Source organism: Gracilinanus agilis, chromosome 2, assembly GCF_016433145.1.
Source record: "Gracilinanus agilis isolate LMUSP501 chromosome 2, AgileGrace, whole genome shotgun sequence".
Lineage (NCBI taxonomy): Eukaryota > Metazoa > Chordata > Mammalia > Didelphimorphia > Didelphidae > Gracilinanus > Gracilinanus agilis.
The window spans coordinates 170,974,383-171,000,141 of record NC_058131.1 but is presented as its reverse complement, the minus strand read 5'-3'; the positions used below and the strand labels follow the sequence as shown (position 1 = coordinate 171,000,141).

The window sequence follows — 25,759 nt, the reverse complement described above, 5'->3', positions numbered from 1 at the left end:
TCCAGCCTCTTCTGTACCTGAGAGCTCTGCAGGGGAGGCTATTAACACGTGCTTTCAAAAGGAGGAAATTGAAGTGGGGAGAAGCGGTTTCTTCTCCCACGAGGGACCCACACCGGAGTAGGAGGGAGAACCTGCACCAGCGTCTGCTGCCCTGCGAATTCCCACTCAGGACTCGATCCCTTGGGAACCAAGCCAGGGTTGTTCTGGATTGGAGTCGCGCGAGTCCCGCTGCCGGTGCGGAGCCCACGTCGGGGACAACTTCAGACTGTCGGCCTCCTCCCTGCCGGTGGGGTCCTCACGGGCTGAGCTATATCACCAGAGACTAGGCTCGGGTCTTTGGTCCCGCCCGATCCCTACTGTTGGGGCATCTAGGGGCTTGTCATTTCGGGAGGGGGGGCATGGGGGGGCCGAGGACTACAAGTCCCGAGGGGCTGCCGAGCCATGACGGCGGAAGGGGCGGTCTGGGGGCGGAACGGGGCGTGGGCGCGAAGCGGGGCCCGCTGCACCAGGGGGCAGCGGCTGCAGCGAGGCGGAGACCATGTCTGCGGGCGGGAGTTGCGGCCAGACGCCGAGTCGGGCCATCCCGGCTACCCGTCGGGTGGTGCTCAGCGACGGCGTGCAGCTGCCGCCTGGGGATTACAGCACCACTCCAGGAGGCACACTCTTCAGCACCACCCCCGGAGGTATCCTACGGGGAGTGGGGGTGGTCCTGGGGGGCTGGGGAACCGTGGAGTGCAGATGCTGGGACTAGGCAAAGGAGGGGCGGGGGTATATGCTAGGAAGGATACCCGTCCGAGGAGAGCTGAGGCACGCGAGGACACTGGGGGTAGGGGAGACTCGACAGACTAGAGAAAGGTACCAGCGGGCGCCCCACTGACGGCACGTGCCGATCCCCGAATCCTCGAAGAGGCAGCTGGAGTGAGCGCGTTAGCGGGGACTTGGGGGAAGGGAGCAGTGCCAGGTGCGTGTCGCGAAGCCTTTGCTTATGGTTTACAAACAAGTCCCTCCTCCACCGCCATCACCACTCCCCAGCCCCCGACGGACAGTAGAGACAAAGAACTCTTCCTCCAACTCGAATCATAGCGCCATTCTCTCCCCTCACTGGGCATTGCCATGCTGGTGGACCGTGCCATTTGGCGTGATCCAGGCACGGTGCCCATGGGCTCTCTGCATGAACATCCCGAGGGAAGCTAGAGGCCAGAGCTGAGGACTCAGTGTACTAATATTTCTTCCTTCTTTCACCACTGCCGCCATCCCGAAATCGCTCTCCCCAGGGATTTTAGGGGGTGGGTGAAAGGTGCCCCTGTTTTCCTGCTTCCTCAATGTGGGAGGGGCTGCACATGCCGTTGCTTAATAGGGCACAGCGGGCCGCCTCCCGAGGTGGTATTTGGTATTTATCCAGCACCCTCCATGTGGCCAAGTCAGGTTTTAAAAACAAATAAGTTCCCTAAGATGGGAACTGAAGAAAAAGAGGAAGGTCTGGGGAAGTGGCCAAAGGGGAACTGGGTGCTCGCGTTTGTTTGACTTGCCAGTAAAAAGCCTGAGTGGCCCAGAAGGAAGTTGAGCTTGGCACATGGTAGGGAAGGAGGGGTCGGGGCCAGCTCAGGCTTTTCTTCTGGTACACAGCATTCCCATGAAGCCTCAGAGAGTCCTGCCTGGAAGAGCTGATGAAACCTGCCTACGGGTTTGCATGATGAAACTTCTTCCCGTGGCTCACCACTTCCTTTCCCCTCCCCTCCAGCCTCTTTCCCCCATAGCCTTTTGCCCCTTGCCATATTTTCTACTTCTCTTTCCAATTAATACGTGGGGAGGCAGTGGGAATCAGAATCCCAGCAGCGCCCCCCCCCCCTTTAAAGGAGGCACAAAAAGGCTTGATTCCGAAGACCTGTCTGGAATAGAGGAAACTTCAGACTGAGATGGGGCAGGGATGGGGGGTGGGGCTTGTGAAGGCACGGGCATTATCTGCTAGTCTGCCCTTCTGGGGCCACATGTTTATTTTCTCAGGCAGCGCCAGTCCCTTCCCAAAAACATTTAGCCCAAGTTAAGCACCCAGGTGGTCAGATCCGCCACTTGGAGACCAGAAATATTAGAACAGGGGAGAAATATTAGAGATGATCTAGTCCAACCTCCTTATTTTTGCAAGTGAAAAAAACTGAAGTGGTTGAGGAGTTGCTGGGGTTGGATGTTCTGTCCATATTGCATGGAGAGAATGCCATGTATATAGCCTTTTAGCACTTACAAAGCACTTCTCTTACTACCTTGTTGTAAGGCAGGTAGGCTGTTCTCCCCATTTTGCCGATGAGAAACCTGAGAGTCAGAGATTCAGTCTTTATGGCCCTTTAAGTCACTTACATCTGGGAAATGAAGTGAAAGCCATTTACCCAGGGTCACCCAGCTAGACCCAAAGCCAGGCCTTCCATTCCAAGCTCATTCCTCCATAGCTGGCCACTGTGAAGACAGCCTAGATAAGGCCACTCTTCCTTATACTGTGTTTTGGAAAAGCTATTACTTTTGCCACATATTTGGATAACAGGTCTTTATTCTCCTCTTGGAAGAATTTATCAGTTCACTGTTACTTCCTCATTTGTAATGTGGCTGTGTGGGAGGAAGTGTTTCCAGCCTTTTCCCTCTCCCAGTTAGAATCTAAGCACCCTGAGGCCAGGGATTGTTTGCTGTGTTTGTGTCCCTAGCTTAGCCCTGTGCCTGGTGCTCAGTGACCCCCACTTCCAGGACCATCCCTGAGACTTCTGAATTTAGCTCATGGCCGCTTTGGGAACACTACCAAGGTAACCAGCCACTGGTTGGGACTCCTGCATCCTTTCACCTGGATGAAACCAGCTGCCCTGGGACCTAATGGGAAACATCAGCCTGGTATTGGGGCTCTCCGCCGTACGGCCGGGCACCCGTCTGTGATCCCTTCTCTTGGTGGATTGCTCCAGGACGGGGTTCTGAGCCAAAGTATGCCAGGCGCAGGTTTGGGGGGCCCTCAGGAGTGGAGGGGCTGAGATGCCCCCTGCCCTAAGCTTCATGAGGAAGGGCAAAGCACCGTAAAGGGGAAGTGAAGCAGAGTCAAAGCCCGTAAGCCAGGACTAACTCATTTCTAGTTGAGAGACTGGGAGATCCAGCCTCTTCCCCAGCGCCCCCCCCAAAAAAACAGGGTCCCTTCCTCTTCCCATGTTCCTTTGGCCAATTAAGGAGTTCATTCGGGGGACCCAAGTTAAATTCTTCCTTCCTTAAGTGGACAGGCATTTATTAAAAATTCGGTCTGTGCAGGCCCAGGGGAGGAGAAAGGCAGAAACTGCCCTTGTCCTCAAGGAGCTCAGATTCAGGTAGATGTGCTCCATCTAGGAGATAGGAGCAATTCACCCAGTACATCTCAGAAGGGGCCAACTTCTGGGGAGGGAGGGAAGAGAGGATGACTCACAGGAAGCCAGGGAAGCAGAGGGAGAGCCCAAGGGACGAAGGGGACAGTAGGAGACGGAGGAGTAGTGAATCTGATGGACAATGCTGGATCATAAGAGTTCTTGGAAAAGAATGAAGCCTGGAAAGGTAGGAAGGGGCTTGGTTACAAAGAGCTTTAAATGCCAAGGCCAGAAGCATTAGGAGGCAGACCTCCAGGCCAGAAACCCTGATTTCGATGCTTGCCTTGGTCCTTGCTAGCCAAGTGACCCAGGGCCAGTCGCAGAAACTCTCAGCCTCAGGGTGCTCATTTGTATAATGGGTAGAGCATCCTCATGACACAGGGAAGAGAGATCATGGATCCATAAGCTGGAAAGGACTAGATCTGTGATCTCCAGGGAACATCGGGGAAATGAGGCAGGGAAAAATGGTTCTTGGGGCCATTGCTAAAAGCCAGGGGCTCCCCCCAATCAGATATTTCAAAAGGGAACAACTACTTTTTTGGTTTCCAGTGACTTGTGAAGCCATCGAGCTCCCCCAATCACTAGGACTTCGTGGGAATGCAGAGACATTTTATCTCTGTTGAGAAAAGAGGCAGCTGTTAGGAACTGTTCCCCCCCCCCCCTCATGGAGGCCACACTGGGCTCCCAGGAGCACCCTGAGGCACCTGATCCTTCAGTGCTGCTCCGAGGGAAGGTGAGACACTTAGCTTGGGGGTAGAGGGGGGTGCATTAAGAATTGGTTCTGCTTTTTTTTTTTTTTTTTTTAAGCTTTGGCTCGCTGATAAACAGAGTGGCAGCTAAGTGGCGCTTTGGATAGAGTCTGAGACCTAAAGACAGGAAGATTTCTTCAAATCCGACCCTGGGCAAGTCATTTATTTAATGGCCCAAAGACATTGTCTTTGGCCTATGTCCAAAGCTCAGCACAGTTCCTACATGTAGTGGGCACTTAACAGATGGGGGGTTTTGGTTGTCTTTTTTTTTTTTTTTTTAAATAGAGCATTTATTAAAAATGGCTTCTGGAGGCACCTCCCTGGGTCAGTATAAATTCACCCAAATCCCAAACATCTGCAGTCTGGGACAGTTCTTCACCCCAGCTCAATTCATATTCATGGATGTCTAAAAAGACTTGAGTTATCACAGTTAATATATGTTATATGATAACATAATGATAATAAATAAATGTTTAACGATCACACCTGTAAAATGGGAATGATGACACTTGTGCCGTCTGAAGACCAGGGTTTGGGGCTCCCCACTCTGACCCCCGCTGGGTCTGTGACCCGCCGAGGCACTCTGTCCTTTGCAGAACAGCCGGTTGTCTGTGGTGGCGTAGGAGGGTTTTGGCCAGTGAAATCAGGGCTCTCTCTGTCTCTGTGTCTCTCTCTCTCTCTCTCTCTCTCTCTCTCTCACTCACTCACTCACTCACTCACTCACATACACACACACACACACACTCATCTGCTTGTCCCCTGGAGGTCCACAGTGTGGGGTTTAGGGAGGATTGTGGCTGATAACCGCACCATGGTTACTGATTCACTGGTGTCCCTGGGCCCCCCATCTCCTGTGTAAGACACACTGGGGCGCAGAAGCTCCGGTGGATCATACCGGAAAAGAAAGATTTGGAGCACAAGCCTAGAGGCCGAGGGGGCTCAAGGTGGGGAGTTTGGGGCTGCAAAAAGGCCTAAAACCATGCAATGAGGCATGGAGGGATGAGAATTTCCATTAGTGTCTCAGCTCAAACCCAGAGCAAATCATAGCAGTTTGGGGCTGCAAGGGGAGCTGGGCAATGCTGGCAGCATCTCCTAAGTCTGTGTCCGGGAGGCTCGCCCTAGAAAGGTCTCTGAAGAAGAGGCTGTGGAACAAGAGGGATGCTCTGAAGACAAATTGGGGGTTTGTCACCACCCTGTACTCAGAGCAGCAATCCAAGCTATCCCACTCAGAATAGAGACCAAATCCTACTGTAGAGTGTAAGTAAGGAAGGAAAATTCTTATGTAGTATTCCTCTAATAAACTGGGGCAGAGGAAACAAAGGGCTTCTCTTACCCACTTTTCCCCCAGGGTAGACATCTGCCTCCCCTAGAATAATAACATTAGGCATTTCTATAGTAATTTACACATGTTCTCTTTAGATCAGGAGGGTTTACAGCTAGAAGGGACCACAGAGGTTATTCAGTCCAATGCCTTCATTTTTTCCAGATGAGTAAACTTTGGAAAGTTAAGTGACTTGTCCAAGGTTACATGAGTGGTAAGGAGGCAGGATTTGAACCCAGGTCACCATGCAAGTATCCAATGGAGGCTCCTAAAGGGTGAGTGACTCACCCAGTGTTACAGCTGGTGAGTATCAGAAGTAGGCATCCAAGGCTTCCTCTGAGGCAGGGGTTCTTCCCCTGGGCTCCATGTACTTTTCAAATACTTTATTTTAATTATTTAATTAAAATTAGCATTTAATAAAATTAAACATTTTATTTGATTTCAAAAACTTTAAATACCTAATTAATTGGTTTCCTTTATAATTTTGTTCTGAGAAGGGATCCATAAGCTTCACTGGGCCTCCAGAGAGGGCTCCATGACCCCAACACTCTTAGTATTTATGCCCTGTGGGCATTTAACAATACAAGTTTATTTAGAAGGTCTGTTTAATTCACTAGTATCCCTGTGAGCCATTTAAAATGCTGATAGTATTTATTGAGAACTCCCCATGTGCTATAGAGAAAAACTTTTTAGCAAGAAAATTACTTCCCATAGAGACATCTAGGTGGCTCAGTGCTAGAGAGCCAAGCCTGGAGATGGGAGGTCCTGGGTTCAAATTAGGCCTGTGTGACCCTGGGCAAGTCACTTAACCCCCATTCCCTAGCCCTTACCGCTTTTCTGTCTTGGAACCAATACACAATTTTGATTCTAAGAAAGAAAAGTTTAAAAAAAAAAAATTAAACAGTACCTAATTATAGGCAACTAGGTGGTACAGTGGATAGAGCACCTGCCCTGGAGTTAAGAAAACCTAAGTTCAAATCCAGCTTCAGACACTTTATAGACATGTGACCCTGGGCAACTTGCTTAACCATTTTGACCTCAGTTTCCTTATTTGTAAAATGAGCTGGAGAAGAAAATGGCAAACCCCTCTAGGATCTTTGCCAAGAAAACCCCAATGGGGTCACAAAGAGTTGAACATGACTGAACAACAAAAATAATAGCATTTATATAGCACTTGGTCTTCAGAGCATTAAGAAATATTATCTCAGGTTATCCTCACGACATCCATGAGAAGTAGGTGGTGTTAGTTGATGAAGATATGTACAGTGCGTGGTATTTTTAAGCTATTCAAACTGCACTGATACTTTTGGGATGCCCTATCATCTCAGGAGCTTCTTAACAGTTCTGGAAGATAGATAATACATACAGGTTTAAGTGACTTTGGGGGGTCAGGCTGCTAAGTTTGTAAAACAATTCAAACTCGCGTCTTATTGACCCCAAGAGCGGCACTGTAGAAAGTGCCCCTTGCTTCCGTCGTAGCTGATGTTTTTAAAGCACCACGCCGGACGCTTTTCTGAATGAGATTTAGAGCCAAAAGGAGCCTCAGACGACATCTGATCAAGAGGACATCCTGCTTGTGTCATTTGTTACCTGAATGACCCCGGGTACCAGTTTCTTCATCAGTCTGGGGCAGTGATGGTGAACTTTTTAGAGACAGAAAAAAACCCATGCGGGGGAGAGAGGAAGCGCTCCCACTGGCCACTGGGCAGGGGAAGTGAGGGACGTCCTCAGGAGCATGGAGAGGAGGAAGGGAACAGCTCCGCCCTGTCCCTCTGGCTTTCTAGTAACAAACTCTGGCAGGCGTGCCCTTTTTGGTAGGTGTGCCGTAGGTTTGCCGTCACTGGACTAGTTGATTTCCAGGACCCTTCCAACTCTCAGTCTGTAGTTTATTTTTCAGATGAGGAAATTGAGGCTTGTGTAAACATTCAGTGATTTGTCTGGAATTCACACACATGTAGGGAATGGCCAGGCCCAGGTCCTGGGACTCCAAAACCAGAGTTTGTTCTTCAGGCTGGCTGTTCAGATTGATATGTTCCTTCCCCTTCAATGCTTAGGAGGACCAGACACAGAACTCTTCTTGTGCAGCCTCTCCTAGAGGCTGGGGCATGTCTTTTGGAAGCTGGAATGGTCACCAGTCTTTGTCCTTAAAAGTGGAATTTAATTTTCAAAAGACATTCCAAACCCTATCCAGTGAATAAACGAGGTCACTGAGAGGCGGCCTAGCAACGGCACTTGGAGTCCAGAAGACCCAGGTTCTGAGACACAGAACCTCTCGAGGGTCTGGCCATAGCCATCCTCATGTGTTTCCTCTGCCAAGGTTCAAATGAGATCATGTACAAGGACTTTTATACATGTTGGCTATTATTTTCATCCTTGAACTGGGTCATAGATTTGTTTTTTGTTTAATGGTGTGGTTTTTATTCTAGTCAGCCAATATTTCTTAATCCTGAACTCTTTGAAAGTTAATTCCCAAAGAAGAGTTCCAAGAACATTTTGAACAAGAGTGGTTTCTGGCAACCACAGGACGACACAATGATTAAGCTGCTGCTGTGTGTCTGGGCCCTATGCTAGGGACAGAGGCCGAGCAGCCCCTGCCCCAAAGGAATTGATATTCCCCGGGAAGACCAGCTCCCGCCTCTCTAGTTGTAGGGCCTCTTCCCCGCCCCTGTTACTGACTGAAAATGCTTGTTTCCACATGGGAGTTGTGGGGCTTTTGTCGGAGGGGAAGGCAGCGTGGAATCTCAAGACCTGGACTGACAGCCTAACTCAGCCCTTCCTACTTGGGCGGCCTCGGTTTCCCCAGCCTCTAAAATGAAGGGCGAGACGGCTAGAGACGACCCCTGAGCTCCTTCTAAAGTCTGGGTCTTGGAGCTGATGGTGCCATGATTCGATATAGTCATACCTGTACAAACAAATGGGAATTGATGCAATAATGAGAGATTAGAGGATAAAGAAGGGGACTGCCCTTACCGCTTTTCTGTCTTGGAACCAATACACAATTTTGATTCTAAGAAAGAAAAGTTTAAAAAAAAAAAATTAAACAGTACCTAATTATAGGCAACTATGCCAGGCCCTTTCCATGATAACCCAGGCCAAACTGCTTACCCTCCCCCGGTGGAGGGAAGGACACGGTTTGGTTCTTATCATTTCAGAAAATGCTCATTGAAGATTATGATGACATGTAATTGGAGAAATAAAATATCTCTGCATTTTAAAGAGAGCTTATTTATGTTCTAATTGGGGGAAATACCCCCAAAGAGGGAGTCAGGGAGGGCAGGAAGGCTGGTAGGGGAATGGGCCGGAGGGGAAAGTCTCCTGAAGGAAGGAAGGCCGGTGGCCAGTGGCCATTTTCCCTGGAGGGACGGACGCCCCAGGTAGAGAGCAGGGCATGAGTCAGGCCAATGGGGCAGACTTTTGACTTAGTCCTTGTTATTTTGAATGAATAGAGGAGAGAAAGAGCATTAAGCTGTGCTTCCTGTGTGCCCAGCACTGTGCCAAGTGCTAGGGAGGCGAATATAAGTCTTACCCTCCAGGAGCTCGCCTCTGAGCCCAAGAGACCAAACACAGTGAAAGGTACAGAAGATGTGGCCTAGAAATGCGCTTCTAGCTGTTATCAGGAGAGTTGTGAAATGGCACTGAAGGAGAGAATGCCCTTGCTGGGAGCCGCCAGGGTGGCGAGTGGGAGGAGGCTGAGACACCCTTCCAGGAAAAAAGGCAAAGTCCATGGATTTGATCATCAGCTGGGGGGGGGGGGGGCTTATCACAGAACTAGGGGGCCTAGGAACATCGTTTTTCATCTCTTGAGTGCCTTGACTAGCAAAAGAAGGAACAGGATTTTCTCTTTGTCCCAGCTTCTCTTCCTACCACATTTTTATGGAGAAAGGAAATTGAGTCAGAGAAGTAAAAAAAAATCATTTACCATTATATTTAATTCTCAATATACATTTTCCAGAATGATAAGATCCAAACTATCCGTCTCTCTTGCTTGCCTCCCCCTGCTCATGGAGACGGTAAATACTTAAAAAATTATTTCATAGTAACTTAGCGGGTCAGTGGCAATGCCCAGGACAGCACTTGGTCTTCTTCCGTCCAGTGACTGAGGATGAAACACGGCTGACTTAGAGGGCAGAGATCAGTGACACTCCGGATATTCCCGCAGCTGAGGCGAGCTGGGTACACAGTTCTTTTTGTCAGAGCCTTGACCTGTGTCATTTGAATGCCAATAATAGTAAAAAAAAAAAAATTTAACTGGCACTAATATAGCCCCTGAAGGTTTTCACAGCACTTTCCGTAGTACATAATATTTTAAATAATTCACACTGCACTAATACTTTGGGGACTCTCTCAGATCTCTTGAGCTTCTTAACAGTTTGGGGAAGCAGATGCCATAGATCTTTTCTCCGTTTTTGCCCACTCTCTGAGAGGAGACTTGCCTGTGGGCACATAGGTCATTTATTGTGAGAAACAGGATTTGAATCTCAGCCTGCCAGTTCCAGGTCCAGCACTCTCATCCACTGCTGTCTGGGGACAAAAGGCCCTTTCTACTCCAGATAAAGCTGTCCATTGAAAGCCCAAGTAGCCCATTGATCAGTCTGAAGGACTCGGCCTGGGGGATCCAAGATGACCAGCCTTTCCATCCTTATCCAATTCCTAATTCAGTCCTTCCATCCATTCTCTTAGTCAAAATTTTTAACCTTTTTTTGTGTGTTACAGACCTCAGAATTTTTTTTAAGTAATGATTAGAGGAAATGCCAAATTTCAGTAGAAAATAGTTTTTTCCCATCCAAATTCATGGAGCTCTTAAAAACTAAACATTTTGTAGTTCTCAGGTAAATAATTCCTCATTTGGTTGAAGAGAACAAAGAACTTTATTTGGAGACAATAAACTGTTAGCTGTATCCTATTCTGATGATGGCCTGACAATGTGACTTAATAATCACTAACATTTATAAAGGGCTGGCTGTATTATCAGGCACTATGCTAAGTGCTTTAGACTTATTTAATCTTCACAACAGCCCTGGAAGGCAGGTGCTGTTTATTAGCTCCATTTCACAATTTGAGGAAACTGAGGCAAACAGGTTAAATGACTTGCCCAGGGTCACATAGCTGGGAAGTATCCAAGGCCCCATTTGAACTGAGGACCTCCCATCTTCCAGCTCAAGGCCTTGTCTCAATCCACTGACCCACCTAGGTAGGTGGTCCTTGAGTCATGTTTGAACTGGGTCTTCCTGATCCCAGACCCAAGTCCTAATCCACTAAGCCACCTTGCTTCCTTGCTTAGTGCCAGATAAGAGATTGAATAATGGATCTCAATCTCATGTCTTTTTTCTTTCTGTCTGCCAGGCTAGTCAATATAAATAAAAGTCTCCTAGAATTGTTATTGCTGTTTATATTCTTCCCACTCACTACTCCTACCACCCACCCCCACAAAAAAAGGACAAGTTATATATAGCTAATATTTACATAGCACTTGCTCTGTGCACTGCATTTTGCAACTATTATCCCATTTCATCATCCCAACAGCCCTAGGAAGTAGGTGTTATTATTATCCCTATTTTAATTGAAAAAAACTGAGGCAAACATTAACTGATTTGCCCAGGGTCACACAGCTAGTATTTGAAGGAGGATTTGAACTCATGTCTTCCCAACTCTAGACCTATCACTCTATCCCCTGTGATACCTACCTGCCAGAAGATCATTTTTTTAAACCAATATTTTATTTTTTCCTATTCACATAGGAAAATAATTAAAATTCAACCAAAAAAAATGTTGAGTTCTGAGTTCTGTGTTAGTGGAAATTTGGGGTTCATTGAGCTTTAATATTTAGATATATGATATAAACTTCCTGTGGACGTTTAGGGGACTTGGAAACTACATTTCCCATGATTCCTCTTACTAGGAAGTGTGATTATGTAGACAGAGGTATAAGACTCCTGATATGATTGGGAGATGCTCTCTTTTGTATGAAGCAGCCAGGTGGGCAGAAGGTAATGGCGGAAGATTTGAATTAGATCTTAGCAGGCACATGGCCATCTTAATTACCAATATGCCTTTAAATAAACTATTATTTAATATCCATCTATATCACTTTTATTCGTAACAGTTCCCTTCCTCTCCTCCTTCCTGAGATGGTAAACAATTTGATCTAGATTAACTATGCAATCATACAAAATATTTCCACATTGGCATGTTGTAGAAGACTCATTTTTAAAAAAAGAAATTAAATAAAGTGAAAAATAGTGTGCTTCAGTCTTCATTCAGATGCCACTTCTTTCTCTAGAGGTGGCTAGCATTTTTTTGTCATGAGTCCTTGGAATTGTCTTGGATCCTTTTTTTGCTGAGAATAGCTAAATCATTCAGATTTAGTCTATATAAAGCATTTTCCCAGTTCTGCTCACTTCACTTTGCACCAGTTCATCTTTCTGCTCATCATTTCTTTTTTCTTTTTTTAATTTTTAATTTTTTTTATTCCAAATATTTACAAATCTAAACAAGCATTTCCATATGTAAAGAAAAAGAATATATTACACAAATGAAATCAGATCTCCTATATATTGAACTTACATTTTTTCATATCTATATAATAAATCCCAGCCACTATTGTCCCAATCCCTCCCCCACTCCCGAGTCACATAGAATATCATCATGAAGAACAACATGTTCATAGAAATTGTCTTTCCTAATTTGTCTTCCTGTTCACTTTCTAGAGATCACATTCCCAATTTATTCTTCTAGTATTAGTTCTGTGGCTATGTATGATGTTCTGATTCTACCCATTTCACAGTTCATTGTCTCATCTAGTTCTTTTCAGGTTTTTTAAAAAATCAATTTATTGTTTCTTATGGCACAGTCTCATTCCATCGCCATCAGATACCACAACTTGTTCAGCCATTCCACACTGGATGGGTACTTCCTCAGTTTCCAATTTTTTACTACCACAAAGAACATTTTGAAGTCCTGTATTTCCACATCAGTCTCTAGATGATGGTTCCCCCTTTTCCTCTTATAGGAGTTATTTTTCTTCATGTCATTAGGATTTCATGCTTGACTTTCCCATTCCTCTTGTGCTGACAACCCTGTGGGATTTTAGTCCATGGGAACCAAACTGTCCTTTCTCAGAACCCTTTAAAATGTAGACTCCCAAAATCTAAGGTATGGATTATACTGTTTGGCTTTTCTTTCCTCTACCACAAATTCTAAGATAAGTAGTCACTTCACAAGAACATAAAATTCCCATCATCCCCAGCAAACATTTACTCTGTTAAGAATCAAATCTAAAAGAGACATTCCCGTGATTGTTTTTCCATTCTTTAAACGGTGAAACTATTGCTAAGGTTAAGAAAAAATGATGAGATACTTTCTTTTGGCAGGGAGGGCTCTAGCAATTGTTTGGATAAATGAAGTTTCCCATCGTGACTATATCTGGTGATCCGTAGTATAATCCATTTTTACTGTTGACTTGTTTCTTCCTGATCTTCTCACTTAAGTATACCTTTTCAGTGTATATTGCTATTCTTTTTTTGTTGTTGTTGTTGTTGTTGTTGTTGTTTAAACCCTTAACTTCTGTGTATTGTCTCATAGGTGGAAGATTGGCAAGGGTGGGCAATGGGGGTGAAGTGACCCGCCCAGAGTCACACAGCTGGGAAGTGTCTGAGGCCAGATTTGAACCCAGGACCTCCCGTCTCTAGGCCTGGCTCTCAATCCACTGAGCTACCCAGCTGCCCCTATATTGCTATTCTTGACAGCCCCTTCCCTTTCTTATGTATCCTTCCCCTTTTGAATAAAGGTTGAACCTTCCAAAACCATCACTTCCGTGCCATGAATCTTATCACCCAATCCATTGGAATCTCTGACCCATCCATTTTTTGTGCATTTGTTTATAGACTATTGAGGCCATGTGTGTCTATTATTATTCCTTCCTTGTTGTTATTATCAATAGCCTGTAGCTTAATGACTGTATTTGGGCTTCTCACTTTTCAAATTAAAGCCCTTTTTTGCAAGATTCCAAGCAAAGATAGTCTTGCCCACCATCCTTAGATAGGCTGCATTTCTGGCCTGGAAGGGGTTGACTACATTTTAAATCACTGATCAGAAATGCAAACCCCATTCTCACACCCTGTCTTCAGCAGCTTTCTTCTCTTAAGCCCTTGCATTCAGACAGCCGCAGCAATGAAAATAGCCCTTCACTTCCTAAGCTTTTCATTTTCTTTCCCAAAACTTGAGTGTTTAGCCATGCTTCCAAGGTTCCTTATGACAGTATCCTTTCTGCCCACATAAAGTACCACAAATGGGTTGCAGCGACCTGGTTTGACAAATTTTGAAAGGTTTCCTGTGACATCCTGAAAGTGTACATCCTGGCCAGGGAACAGGCTACTCACAATAGCAGCTTTTCCTTCCTCATCCTCAGTGGCTTTTTCTTTGCATTCACCTCAAATCCAATCTTTTACTTAGTTAAGGAATGCTTCCCGATAACTTGGAGAATGAAAGGTTTTTTTCTCTGAGGGCCTTTTCCCCTCTTTTCTAGGACAGAAACAGGCTACCCTTTATATCTGTTTAAACTGATGCCCTTTATTTCTACATCATACTCATTTCCAGATCTATCCCTTTCTCCATCCCTGCCCGCCTACCATGATGTAACAAAGGTTTTGGGGTTTTGGGTTGGGGGAGTGGGGCGTTGTTTTGTTTTGAAGGAAAAAGTTCCAACCAACACATCAACTGCGTAGTACACTTCAAATATAGCTCATAATTATGTGGCCTTTCCAGGAAGAAAACCATTAAACATTTCTATACTGGCGATTTGAGAGTTCATCCTATTCTCCATACTCAAGCAAGATTCAGTGATTATGCAACTCTCTTTATGTGTAGGAAAGGTGGGTTTGGCAACTTCAGCTCCTCAGGAAGCATTGATTGAGACCACTAGGTTAGTGGATAGAGGCACCAGGCCTGGAGGCGGCAGATCTTGGGCTTCAGTCTGGCCTCAGACACTTCCTAGCTGGGTGACCCTGGGCAAGTCACTGAACTCCCCTTGCCTAGCCCTGGCCACTCTTCTGTGCTGATACTAAGACAGAAGGTAAGTGTTTAAGTTTTTAGAAAAGAAGCCACATTTATAAAGCACCTACTGTGCACAAGTGAGAGACTTTTTTTTTTTAAATCAGACTTCTGAGTCCTTGTAGGGACCTCATCAGGAGGAACTTTGTGTGCAGCTGACTGCCAGGGTGACGGGGGCACCGTCCCTCTGTGTCCCTCTGTGTCCGAGGCAGGGTCTGGCTCACAGCCCCGGCCCTCAGAGAGCCTGCAGCCTGTCTCAGGAGGGAGTTTGGCCTCGGGTGAGAGGAGGCAGGGTTGGAAGGAACCAGAAGCACTGAGGATGCTCCAGGTGGGCCCGGTTTAGAGATAGATTTCCATGGTCCAGATGGTGCTAATGATGCATTCTGGGGCCTGCGAAGACCTTAGAGAGGAGGAATGGGTACAAAGTATTACAGGTAGGAGAATTGATGGCACTTACCATTGACTGAGTTTTACAAAGCAGGAAAGCTTTTGCCAAGGTTTTTGAATATAATTAGTAGAGTCCCTGGCACATAGTAGACAATAAATAGGTTGGGTTTTTAACCTTTACCTTTTGTCTTAGAATCCATACTGAGTTTCAGTTCTACAACAGAACTAGGCAATGAGGGTTAAGTGACTTGCCCAGGGTCACACAGCTAGGAAGTGGCTCAGGCCAAATTTGAACGCAGGACCACCCCACTCCAGTCCTGGCTCTCAATTCACTGTGAGAGAAAGGCTCCCTTCCCTTTAATAAATGTTTATTGACTAACGGGCTTAGGTAATGGGCATGCCATAATGCCGTACTGACAGATGCTGGAGTAGGAGAGGAAAAACAGGTTTGGTGATAGAGTGCAAGACTGGTTTTTAAGGGGATGAGCTGGAGGTGCAGGTGGCCCATCCAGGTGGAAATGCCCTGTGGACGCTGGCTGTGGGGCTGCAGTTCTGAAGAGGAGATGGGGCCGAAGGATGGAGATGCGGGAGCCCCTTGAGTGGCAGTGATAGAACAAGAGTAAATGTGATTTACTCTTACTAAAAAACAAAGAGGAGAGAGTGGGGGCAAGTCCTGGACCAGAACCTTTTCGGTAGTGTTGTCAAGGTTCGCAAAACAACTATCCATCTTGTCGGAGTGTATATTCGTTTCATCCTTATACCAGCCTGTGAGGGAAACTAACTCTCCCCACTTAGCAGATGATGAAACTGAGGCATAGAGGCTGGGTGAATGTCTGGTCCTAGACAGCCCTGGCATTCCTCCCCTCGGGGATTCTGACTCCAAGGCCAGGCTGTGTTTGTGGTTTTTCTTCCTACTGACCCCGAATAGCCATTTGCGTGAGCTCCCCGGCCACTGAGCAGTACTAAACGCCTAGGGAGCTCTCCATCAAGACGTCGATAAGTAGGAAAGATGTCCGCCGGCCCTCTCTCTCCTTTACTCCGAACGGATCCTGGCCAGGTAGTTTCCTTCCGAGGTGGAGGCGTCACTAAAGAAGTGGGAACCCCCAGATTTGGATCGGTCCGAAGACCCTAGATCCAGAGCTGTGGGCAGGGCCGCCCTAGGCTGCGCTCTCTCTAGCTTCACATCCCAACTTTCCTGCCTTTCCTTGAAAGCTAGAAAATGAGGGCCGCCTCCAGCACCAGAAATGGGGTGTTCTTATCGCAGACCGTTCCCTCAGTGGGTGTGCTGCAGGCTAGGACAGACGGCCTCGCCCCTCCCCCTGCTGGCCCCACCCACGTGCGCGCCTCATTCCAAGGAGCCCGCCGAGGCGACCCTCCTCTGACCTCGTTCCGAAATGTTCTCGTTCTCCCTGGAATGGGAGCCCCAGTTCTAGGAATTCTGCCCGTGTACTCCTTCCAAGGCTTCCCTTGGCCTTGCTCCAGGGGAATGGTATTTTGGGTGGGGAGCCCGAGGGAAGCGGGGAAGTTCTGCCTTTGTGGAGGCTGCCCTTCAACGGCTCTGTTCACACTCCCGCACCCCGGAGGCAGAGCACAGGACTTGGCCCTGGGGACCCCCTGCCGGAGTTGGGTGAAAGAAAAGGCACGCTTCCCTCATGGGGAGTAGAACCTGGGGCTGAAGGGGAGAAGTAGGCTGGCCAGTCACCCCAGGGTGGGGGTGGGGAGAAGACCGGAGTGTACTTAGCCCCTCCAAGAAGAAGCAGATCCCTTTGGGGTGCACTGAGAAGCTTAGCTGGGGAACAGAGCTCTAGGTTGTGCCTGGTCTGAAGCTGCAGAAGCCAGCCAGTTTTTCCTCAGAGCTGGTGCTCTTCTTTTTCGCTGATCTCTAGGAAATTCTACCCCAAAACTGACAGCAGAAGCAGAGGCTGAGATTGTAACAAAAGATTTTCTTGGCTCCCTTCTGTCCAGGAAGGAGTCAGTCCCAGCTTTGGTGCAGCTTCCCCCAGGCTCCTTGCGCCTCAATCCAGTGCAGCCTCAGTCCAGTGCAGCCGGACTCATGTACCAGAAGTACGGGGAAAAGAACAGCATCAGGAAAGGCTTCCTGGAGGACAGGATGCTTTGCTGGCCTTTAAAGTGTGGGCAGGAATTTCAGGAGTAAAGAAGGGAAGAGAAGACATTCAGACACGGGAAACCACAGGAGCCAAGGCAGGGGACACCCAGGCATCAGGGAGGGGGCCAAGCCTGACCTAAAGTTGGGGAGTATTGAACAAAATAAATAAAATACAAAACAGTATAGATCATGTTAGCTCATGGTTTTCTGAGTCCGAACCGCCAGCCACAGGGAACCTTTCTTTTTTGAGTTTTACACAGTTGCCCTATGGGACCTAACAAATACTCTGAGATAGAATCATCTCTCTTTTTTAGAACCTTCCAATAAAGTCATTCAGGACCCTTATTGACCCCTTCTTTCCCCAATCTGAAGTTGAAAAAAAGGTCATAAAATCTGAAAATTGGATAAATATTGGAAGGCATCTACTACTAGTCCAGTTTGTCACAAAAGGGAGCAATAAGCATCTGATCTGGAAGGCCAGGATTATTTGGGTTATGTACTTGTATCCTCAAACCATACCTAATGCCTGGAATTATGGGAGGTTCTTGATAAATGCTAGTTGAATCAAATTAAAAAGTAGATTGGAGCCAGATTGTTGGAGGGGGTTATGTTAGCAACTTAAGGATTTTGTCATATTTTATCCTAGAGACAGCAGAGAAGGTACACAGGGGGGGTCATGGTAGAACCTGTGCCTTAGAAAGATTCTTTTAGCAGCTCAGTGGAGAATGGATTCGAGACATTTAATGCAGGGAGACCCATTAAGAGCACAGTCTCGGGGACAGCTAGGTGCTCCATTGATAAGAGAGCCAGGCCTAGGAGACAGGAGGTCCTGGGTTCAAATGTGGCCTCAGATACTTCCTAGCTGGGTGACCCTGGGCAAGTCACTTAATCCCCATTGCCTAGCCCTTACTACTCTTCTGCTTTGGAACAGATACCTAGTATTGCTTTTAAGATAGGAGATAAGGATTTTAAATCAGGCCTTCATGATTTGTATTGTTTAGATCATCACCTTTTTTGATCTCCTCTGGATTATCATCTCTAGTAATTAATGTCCAAGTTAAGTCAACAAGTAATTATTAAGCACTTACTCTCTGCCAGTACTTTGCTAAACATTGGGGATACAAAGAAGTCAAAAATGTCCTTCCCAAAATGTGGTGGTGGTTCTTACTTTCAAGTTTGTTCTTGTAAGGGATCCACACACAGAAAAACCAAACATAGAAATAAGATTCTAAGACAAAAGGTAAACATTTAAAAAAAAAAAAAAAGGCAGTCTCCACAGAAAACATACTTCAGATTGTAAAATTATTATTGGCATTTCCTTCAGCAAGTTAGAATTCTTGAGTCAGGAAGACTGTTGGGTGGCCCCATTCAAAACTGGGCCCAAACCAGGAAAGTTCTAAATCTAAAGAAGATTTTTCATTTCAATAAATATTATTAAAAACCTGTGTCAAAGCACTGCTAAAACCAGGAATACTAAAGGTGCCCCCTTGACTTCATGTCATCATACCTACACCTGTCCCTTTTTGGTATGTTTTACTTATATATATGAAGTTTATCAGGCTTTGACTTAAAAATCATTTGGTTTAATTCATTTTTTTAATAGGTGAGGAAAATGGTTTAGAAGGAAACCTCTAAAAAAATGCCTTATTCTTTCAAAAGACTTAGAAAATTCTGCTTTAAATCACAAAGCATATTGTAAGAAAGTTTCCCAGATAGACAAAAAATAATTGGAAATTAATCATAAAGAACAAATCATAAAAGCAATAATGAGAATGGCAACAATGAGGCAACATATAGAAATTTATGGGATGGAGCCAAAGCAGTACTTACAGGAAAATTTTTATTTCTAAACATTTACATCGGCAAAATTGAGGAAGAACAAATTGGGCATGGAATTAAAACTTTAAAAAAGGTTTTAATTCAACAATTAAATTCCAAATTGGAAATCCTGAAAATCAGAGGGGAGATTAATAAAATTAAAAGTAAGGAAACCATTGAACTAATAAATATTACTTGGAGCTCGTTTTATTGGGGTGGGGAGGATAATAAAAAAAAATAGACCATTGGTTAATTTGTTTTAAAAGAAGAAAGTTTCTCAAACCCCCCTGACCAGAAATCTTAAACAGCTTCCTATTATATTCTGCTTGGTCTTTGAGAGCCTCTACAATCTAAGCATTATCACATATTATTCCCTATTGTGCCCCCCCACACACAAAAGAAAAAAACCAACTAATTCCAGTCTTTACTATGCCCTTCCTGTGTCTAGAAGAGCTTCCCTTCCCTTTATTCACTTACTGAATTCTTACAAACTTCAAAACTCCAATCACGTGCCACCTCCCCTATGAAGCCTTCCCCAGTCTTTGGAACCAATAATAGCCTTTCCCCTTTTTATCTCACGGTTATTTGTTTTGTGCTTCCCTAATGGCCTTCCTACTGTACTACTAGACTCTAAACTCAGGGAAGGCAGGAGAGCATACCTTATTCATAGAACCATAGGATTTAAAGTTTTGAGACACTTGTAGAGATCATGTAGTCTAGTCTAAAATTTATATCTCAGAATTGCTTGTCAGCTCAGCTCTGGGAAGGTGGAGGAAAGAGGGGAGGGAGAGAACATGAATCATGGAACCATGGAAAAATACTTTAAAAAATAAAGTATATTATATATAAAATTTACATCTCTTCTAGCATGCATAGCAGGTGTTTAGCATTTATGAGTGAATCTACCCAGAATTCTACTCCTCTCTCCATATGGACATCAGTGCAAGGCACTGAAAAATAAACATGCCAAAGAGATCACAGTCACCTTCAAATTCAATTTCACATAATCAAAGCGATGTATTTATCTTTTCTGATCACCCTGTCACCAATTAGTATAGGTAAAAGCAGATTGTTAAATTTTCAGTATGAGCACTTAGACCTCAGAAATCAGCAAATGCTCCAAATCAGGGCTTGATTTCATGTTTTGTTGATTATCTAGACTTAAAAAAGTGTGAATAAAGCACACTAAACTTTAAAATGTGTTACATATGCTTTTTTTTTTGAGAATTGATTGTTAAGCACTTACCAGCAACACCCCCTGCCTCTATCCTTCATTTGATTACAAACTCTTCCCCCATCATAGCCCAGGTGTTCATTTTGCCACCAAAATTCAAATTCTGGTGGCAGAAAAATGTAGAATCATCCTTTAGCAGGACGGAGCCAGGCGACCTTGGGCACATGTCCTTTATCACCAGAGTTCAGTTTCCTCATCCAAACATGCCGCTTGGGTGGTCTCCAAAGCCCCTTGCAGCTCTGATAGTCTTTGTTCATAGATTTAGTGCTGAGAAGGGCCCCAGATGACACTTAATCCAACAACCCCCCACCCCCCCAGGCTCAGAAGTGAATTTTCTGATCCAGGTCTCAGATGCAGGTCACTCAAGGGCCAGGGCTGAGATTTATACATAACCCCAGCCTCTCTGATGGCAGTTTCTGTACTCATTTTGCTACATCACATTTCTATATCCTGGGGGCCCCTTCTAGCTTCAGCACACCATGCTCTGGATACCTGCTTGTGCCGGAGAATAAACAAGCAACTCCTGTGTTTAAATGGCCCTGCCTCTCCTTTCACCCTCCCGGCTCCTTCCCTCCTCCATCCTGCCTTCTCTTCCTCATAGAACCCATGAAGGGAGTGCTTGCCTCAGGTAGCTTTGTGTCCGTCCCCTTGGGTCCTCTGCCATGTGATGCTTAGTAAATCTCACCCTGCCCCTTGCTGCCACATCCTGAAACTGGATTTCTCTGGCATCGCCTCTCCTGACATTTCATGGTATGGCTTTTGTCCTGTCAAATGAAGTTCTCTCATTTTTAAAGTACAGGCTTTGCTTTGGGGCAAATGGGGAGGATCCAGGTTCCTCCTCCTCCGCTTGGTGCCTCCTTGACTTTGGGCCCAAGTCATTCAGCTCCCAGGTGTCCATTTCTTCATCTATAAAGAGAGGATGCTGAACTAGGGCGTTTAGACCTAGATCTTTCTAGTTTTAGATTGATGTTCCTATGAAAAAACATTTGTTTTGTTGTTGTTTTTCACACCAGGTAAATAAATAAAGATGTGTAAAGCAAGGGGCCTAGAACCAAAAGGGTACTCACAGAGGTTGGCCAAACCTACATTCCCTCCCTCCCTCCCCACTTCCCTCCTCCCCCCACCCCCACCCCAGGAAAACATAGAATCCAGGTTTTCTTGCTTGCTGTTGGAGGGCCAGGCCGCGCTCCACTTAGTAAAGGACAGCTGAACAACACGTGTAGCTCTTCCTTAAAGGGTATTTGGCAGAGGAAGGCACTCTGGCAAGTCTTGGAGAGGAGAGCCCATGTGACTGTTTTCTACAGTAAAGTCCATCTGGGAGAGAATGTTGGGATTATCTGAGAGTAGCCCCCTGGAATTAAAATGATTAAATGTACTTATTAAATTATTAATGTCTTAAATAATTATTAAAAGATAATTAAAATTAGATCAGAGCGAAGAGGTCCCTTAGGGAACTAACTAAAAGCCAGAATATAGAATGTTACAGCTGGACTTTAGTTCATCTCCTCCAACCTTGGGGCCACTTGGTGGCGCAGACCCAGTGGATAGAGCACCAGGCCTGGAGTCAAGAAGACCTGAGTTCGAATCTAGACTCCCACTTACTCGCTATATGACTCTAGGCATGTGATTTAGTCTGTTTGCCTGTTTCCTCCTATGTTAAACAGGCCAGAGGAGGAAATGGCAGATCGCTCCAAGAGACCCCAAAGGGGGGGCACAAAAACAGTCCAACCTTCCTCCCTCAGGCTAAATAACTTTCCTAAAGTCACACAGCTAGTTAGTGGCAGAGCCAAGGGAGAACCCAGGTCTCCTGAATCGGGGCTTCTGGCCTCTCCTGGGCCGCGTTTTCTCAGCAGACAACTCGAGAGAAAGCGCAGGAGCAGGACAAACACAGACAGGCTTGTCTGGCTTCCGTCACGCATTCTGCTGCAGAGGCCATCCTCGCTGCCTAAATACTCAAGGGCAGAGAGTCCTGTGGCAGAGAGTTAGACTGAGATTCTGCACGGGCCCAGAGAGCACAAGGAGGGCCGATCCAGGCGAGGGACAGGGGTGTAAGGGATCCCCGAGCAGGACGGCCTGTCACAGAGGGCACTTCTCCTTCGGGCAGGAGGCAGACTGAGGGCCCTTCCGGGATCTCCTGAGCACCCTCTGTGCATTCGTGAATGGCACCGACCCTCTGGTTCTTCGGACCATCTCACTAAGTCAGGGAGGCTCGAGAACAGAAGATGGGGAAAGGCTGGATCAAACAGAGGCTGTGCCACTGAACACCTTGGGGAAAGTCCCCGGGTTGACCTCTGTTGTGTCTCACCAGGGCGTGAGCTCTTTGACATCAGGTTTTTAGTCTTCGTGTCTCCAGGATCTAGCATAGAGCTTTCTACCCAGTAGGCACTTCACAACAGATGTTCATTGAATTGGATTGAATCTTGCCTAATTCATTCAATTCACCAGTGAAAAAGGTAAGTCCCTGAGAGGTTCACTGGTCCAGTTTCAGAAAGCAGAGTCAGGATTTGAACCCAGACCCCTTTGGTTCCTTACTCCATTGCCACTGGAAACCATTTCAGTCCTGGATTCTCCCTCCAGGCCCTGCTGTTCCACCTAAGCCTCAACAGAGCTCCCTGGTTGGAATCGTGTAGATGTTTTGACTTCACCATGCTTTTGCTCTAACAGGTACCAGGATTATCTATGACCGAAAATTTTTGATGGAATGTCGTAACTCCCCTGTGGCCAAAACACCTCCCCGGGACCTGCCCACCATTCCTGGGGTCACCAGCCCTGCCAGTGAGGAAGCCGCCCCTGAAATGAACCCGAACCACCTAGCCAACAGCCACGAGGACAAGCCAGGAAGCAGTAAGTAGAGAGAAGCCACACTCTGCCTTGGGAGTGTAAGCAGGGGAAAGGGCCTGGCCAGAGTCTCGCCACCTCCAGGACCCAGCTTCAGCGAAGGCGCTCTCCAGAGTTAGGGCTGGAAGGAAGGAGCAGAGCAGCCCCTTCCCTACCAGAAGAAAGTCTGGGCTCGGGGCTTCCCCCAGAGAGGCCCTGCTTCTAGTTGCCTGTTGTTTCTGGGACACATACAAAGAGGAGAAGCATCGAGAGCCAAGGAGTCTGGCTAGCCAAGCTGCCCCACGTCCAGGGTGGCAGGATGTTGGCAAGACGCTTTTTTAAATAGCAGGGGGGGACTGTGGGCCCCTCCATCCCTGTCATGACCCTGTGGCGATGCCATTCTGTATCTAATGCTTGGCAGGCTTCCTCGGGGTTTGTGGCACCCCAAAACAGAACATCTTAAAGATACAGCGTGCCTGCCTTCGAGGGGATTGTGTGCCAATAGGCTGAGGCACGCATCAGGTAGGGGGAGGAAGGAAGGAAGCACCAAGGTTGTGCCAGATGCTTTACAAATATTATCTCATTGGATCCACAGCCTTGAGAGATGGGTACTATTATCCCCATTTTATAGTTGAGATAGCTGGGTAAGTGACTTGCCCAAGGTTGCCTAGCTAGTGTCTGAGAATGGATTTGAACTCAGGTCTTCTTGATTCCAGGCCCAGCATACTTGTTATTTGCTGTGTCCCTCAACGCCCTTTTAGAGGAGATTTATGCTTTAAGTATTAGACCTGGGACAGGTAGGTGGCTCAGTGGATAAGGGCACCAAGCCTGGAGGTGGAAGGTCCTGAGTTCAAATGTGGCATCAAATACTTCTAAGCTTTATGATCCTGGGTGAATCACTTAACCCCTTTTGCTTAGTCCTTACTCTCTTCTGCCTTGGAACATTGATTGAGCTTGGGATCAGAAAGAACTGGGTTCAGACTGGGTCTCAAACACTGCACACTATGTGGCCCCAGACAAACACCTTCACCTCTGTGGGCCTCCATGTCCTCTGGTATGGAATGAGGAGGTTGGACTCAGTGGCCGCACACTGTGACCCTGATTGAGAGCTAGAAATAGGTTAGAGGCCATTCCACGAAGGCCTGCTCTCCCCCGGGCCACCCAACTGCCTGAATGCACAAGGGGGCCAGGGAGGGAAAGTCAGGACCTCTCTGTCCTTCCATCCTTCTGTCCTTCCGTCCTTCCGTCCTTCCCTAAAGCAGGCTTAGTCACCTTGCCTCTTGTTTCATTCCCAACTTTCCTTTATTTTATAGATTTCATTTATGTTTACATCACCTTCATTCCTGAATATATCTCTCCTCTATCTAGATTAAAAAAAAAAAAAGGATAAAGTTTAAGTCAATTAGTTAATAAACGTTTATTAGGCTCCTACTATGTCCTGGGCACTTGCTGAGTGCCAGAAACACAAATCAGGGCAAAAGACAGTCCTGACTCTGCTCTCAAAGAGCTCTCAGTCTCTTTGAGGGGAGAGAATACCCAGTTATGTACAAACAAGACATAAACAGAATAAATGGAGGGGACCCGTAGAGGGGAAGGCACTAGCTTTGAAGGGGCCCAGGGAAGTCTTCCCATAGAAGGTGAGATTGAGAGAAGCCAGAAGGGGGGAGATGATGAGGGAGGGAGAACATTCCAGGCATGGAGAGAGTCAGTGACAGTGCCAGGAGGTGGGACGTGGGGTACTGGGGGCCAACAACAGCAAGAAGGCAGGCAGAGTAAGTGAAGGAGAAGTGGGCAGAGGGGGCAGCTTGTGAAAAGATCAAAGATACGGCCAGCAAAACCAGTACTAGTGGGGCCACCATTGCTTCCCAAGAGACCCCTCACTGCTGCAAAGATGTGAACAAGGGGCATCTTTTCCTCTCCTTTTAGAACTTCTTAGCTGAGGAAATTGTCCATGACCTAGAGAAGAAGAGCCTAATGGGAGGGTAGAAGTCAAAGGGCCCGAGTCTGAATCTTCTGAGCTTGGGCAATGGCTTCATCTTAGCTTCTGTTCTTTTTTCTGTATGCTGGACCGGGTGATTTCTATTTAGTCTCATAACTCTCAATCCTGAGACCCTTCTGTGATCCAGTCCCAGCCAGATGTGACTTTGGAAGCCTAGACTCGCTGAATTTTGGAGGGGATTAAAGGAAGGAACCACAGTCGCTGTGCAGGCTCTGGAAACTGCCTCCGGGCTTGACGTGAGGGGCAGTTCTCCCTTTCTCCCTCCTCTCCCTGACTTTGGTGAGATCATCCTTCGTGAGGAAGGGGAAGGGATGTGGAGAGGAGTCCAACAGAAAAATAAGTGTGACCTCTACTTAAATAGCCTACAACCAGCTCCCAGCATACCGAGCTCTACTCACTGCCCTTTGGGTTCATCAGTCTCTCTTTTCTCTCCCCAGATGAGGAATCACAGTTTGAGATGGACATTTAAAGGGCCGGCCACCACAATTGAGCAGTGGGCCCCCCCCCCCCAAGACCCACGGATCCCGTTCAGGGGAGGAGACCCACCAGCCAAGCCTTACAGGGTTGTTTTTCCAGAGCAGATGCCAGGGACGGGGCTAGACATCCCACTCCCTCGTCACCCAGCGGAGCAGCTCCCCCTCCCCAGAACCAACACCAGCAGATACTTCTAGTAACGCCAGGAGCTGCCCTCCCCGGGAGAATCGCTACAGAAATCAACCCCCCCGCTGCAGAGGGGCAAAATCAGGGGCAGGAGGAGCCCTTGTGAACTTGGTCTAGTTCTTCAGGTCTCGTCCTGAATGGATGTGTCCACCCCTCCAAGTTTGTGCCCTGGGACCCCCCGTGCGGTCACAGGCACGTCCCCTCCAGGGAGGAAATAAAAGCTGGTCGGCCAATTCTAGACCCAGGCCAAGAGCTGA

The 25,759-nt window shown here is 46.8% G+C and overlaps 1 protein-coding gene across 1 annotated transcript; it reads left to right on the top strand.

The window, feature by feature from the left end:
* Positions 1 to 504: 504 nt before the first annotated feature.
* Positions 505 to 25,759, top strand: EIF4EBP1 (eukaryotic translation initiation factor 4E binding protein 1). Its single transcript, XM_044663568.1, has 3 exons — positions 505 to 683; positions 22,691 to 22,870; positions 25,280 to 25,759. The coding sequence occupies exons 1-3, from the start codon at positions 539 to 541 to the stop codon at positions 25,309 to 25,311; spliced, it is 357 nt and encodes a 118-aa protein (XP_044519503.1). The 5' UTR covers positions 505 to 538; the 3' UTR covers positions 25,312 to 25,759.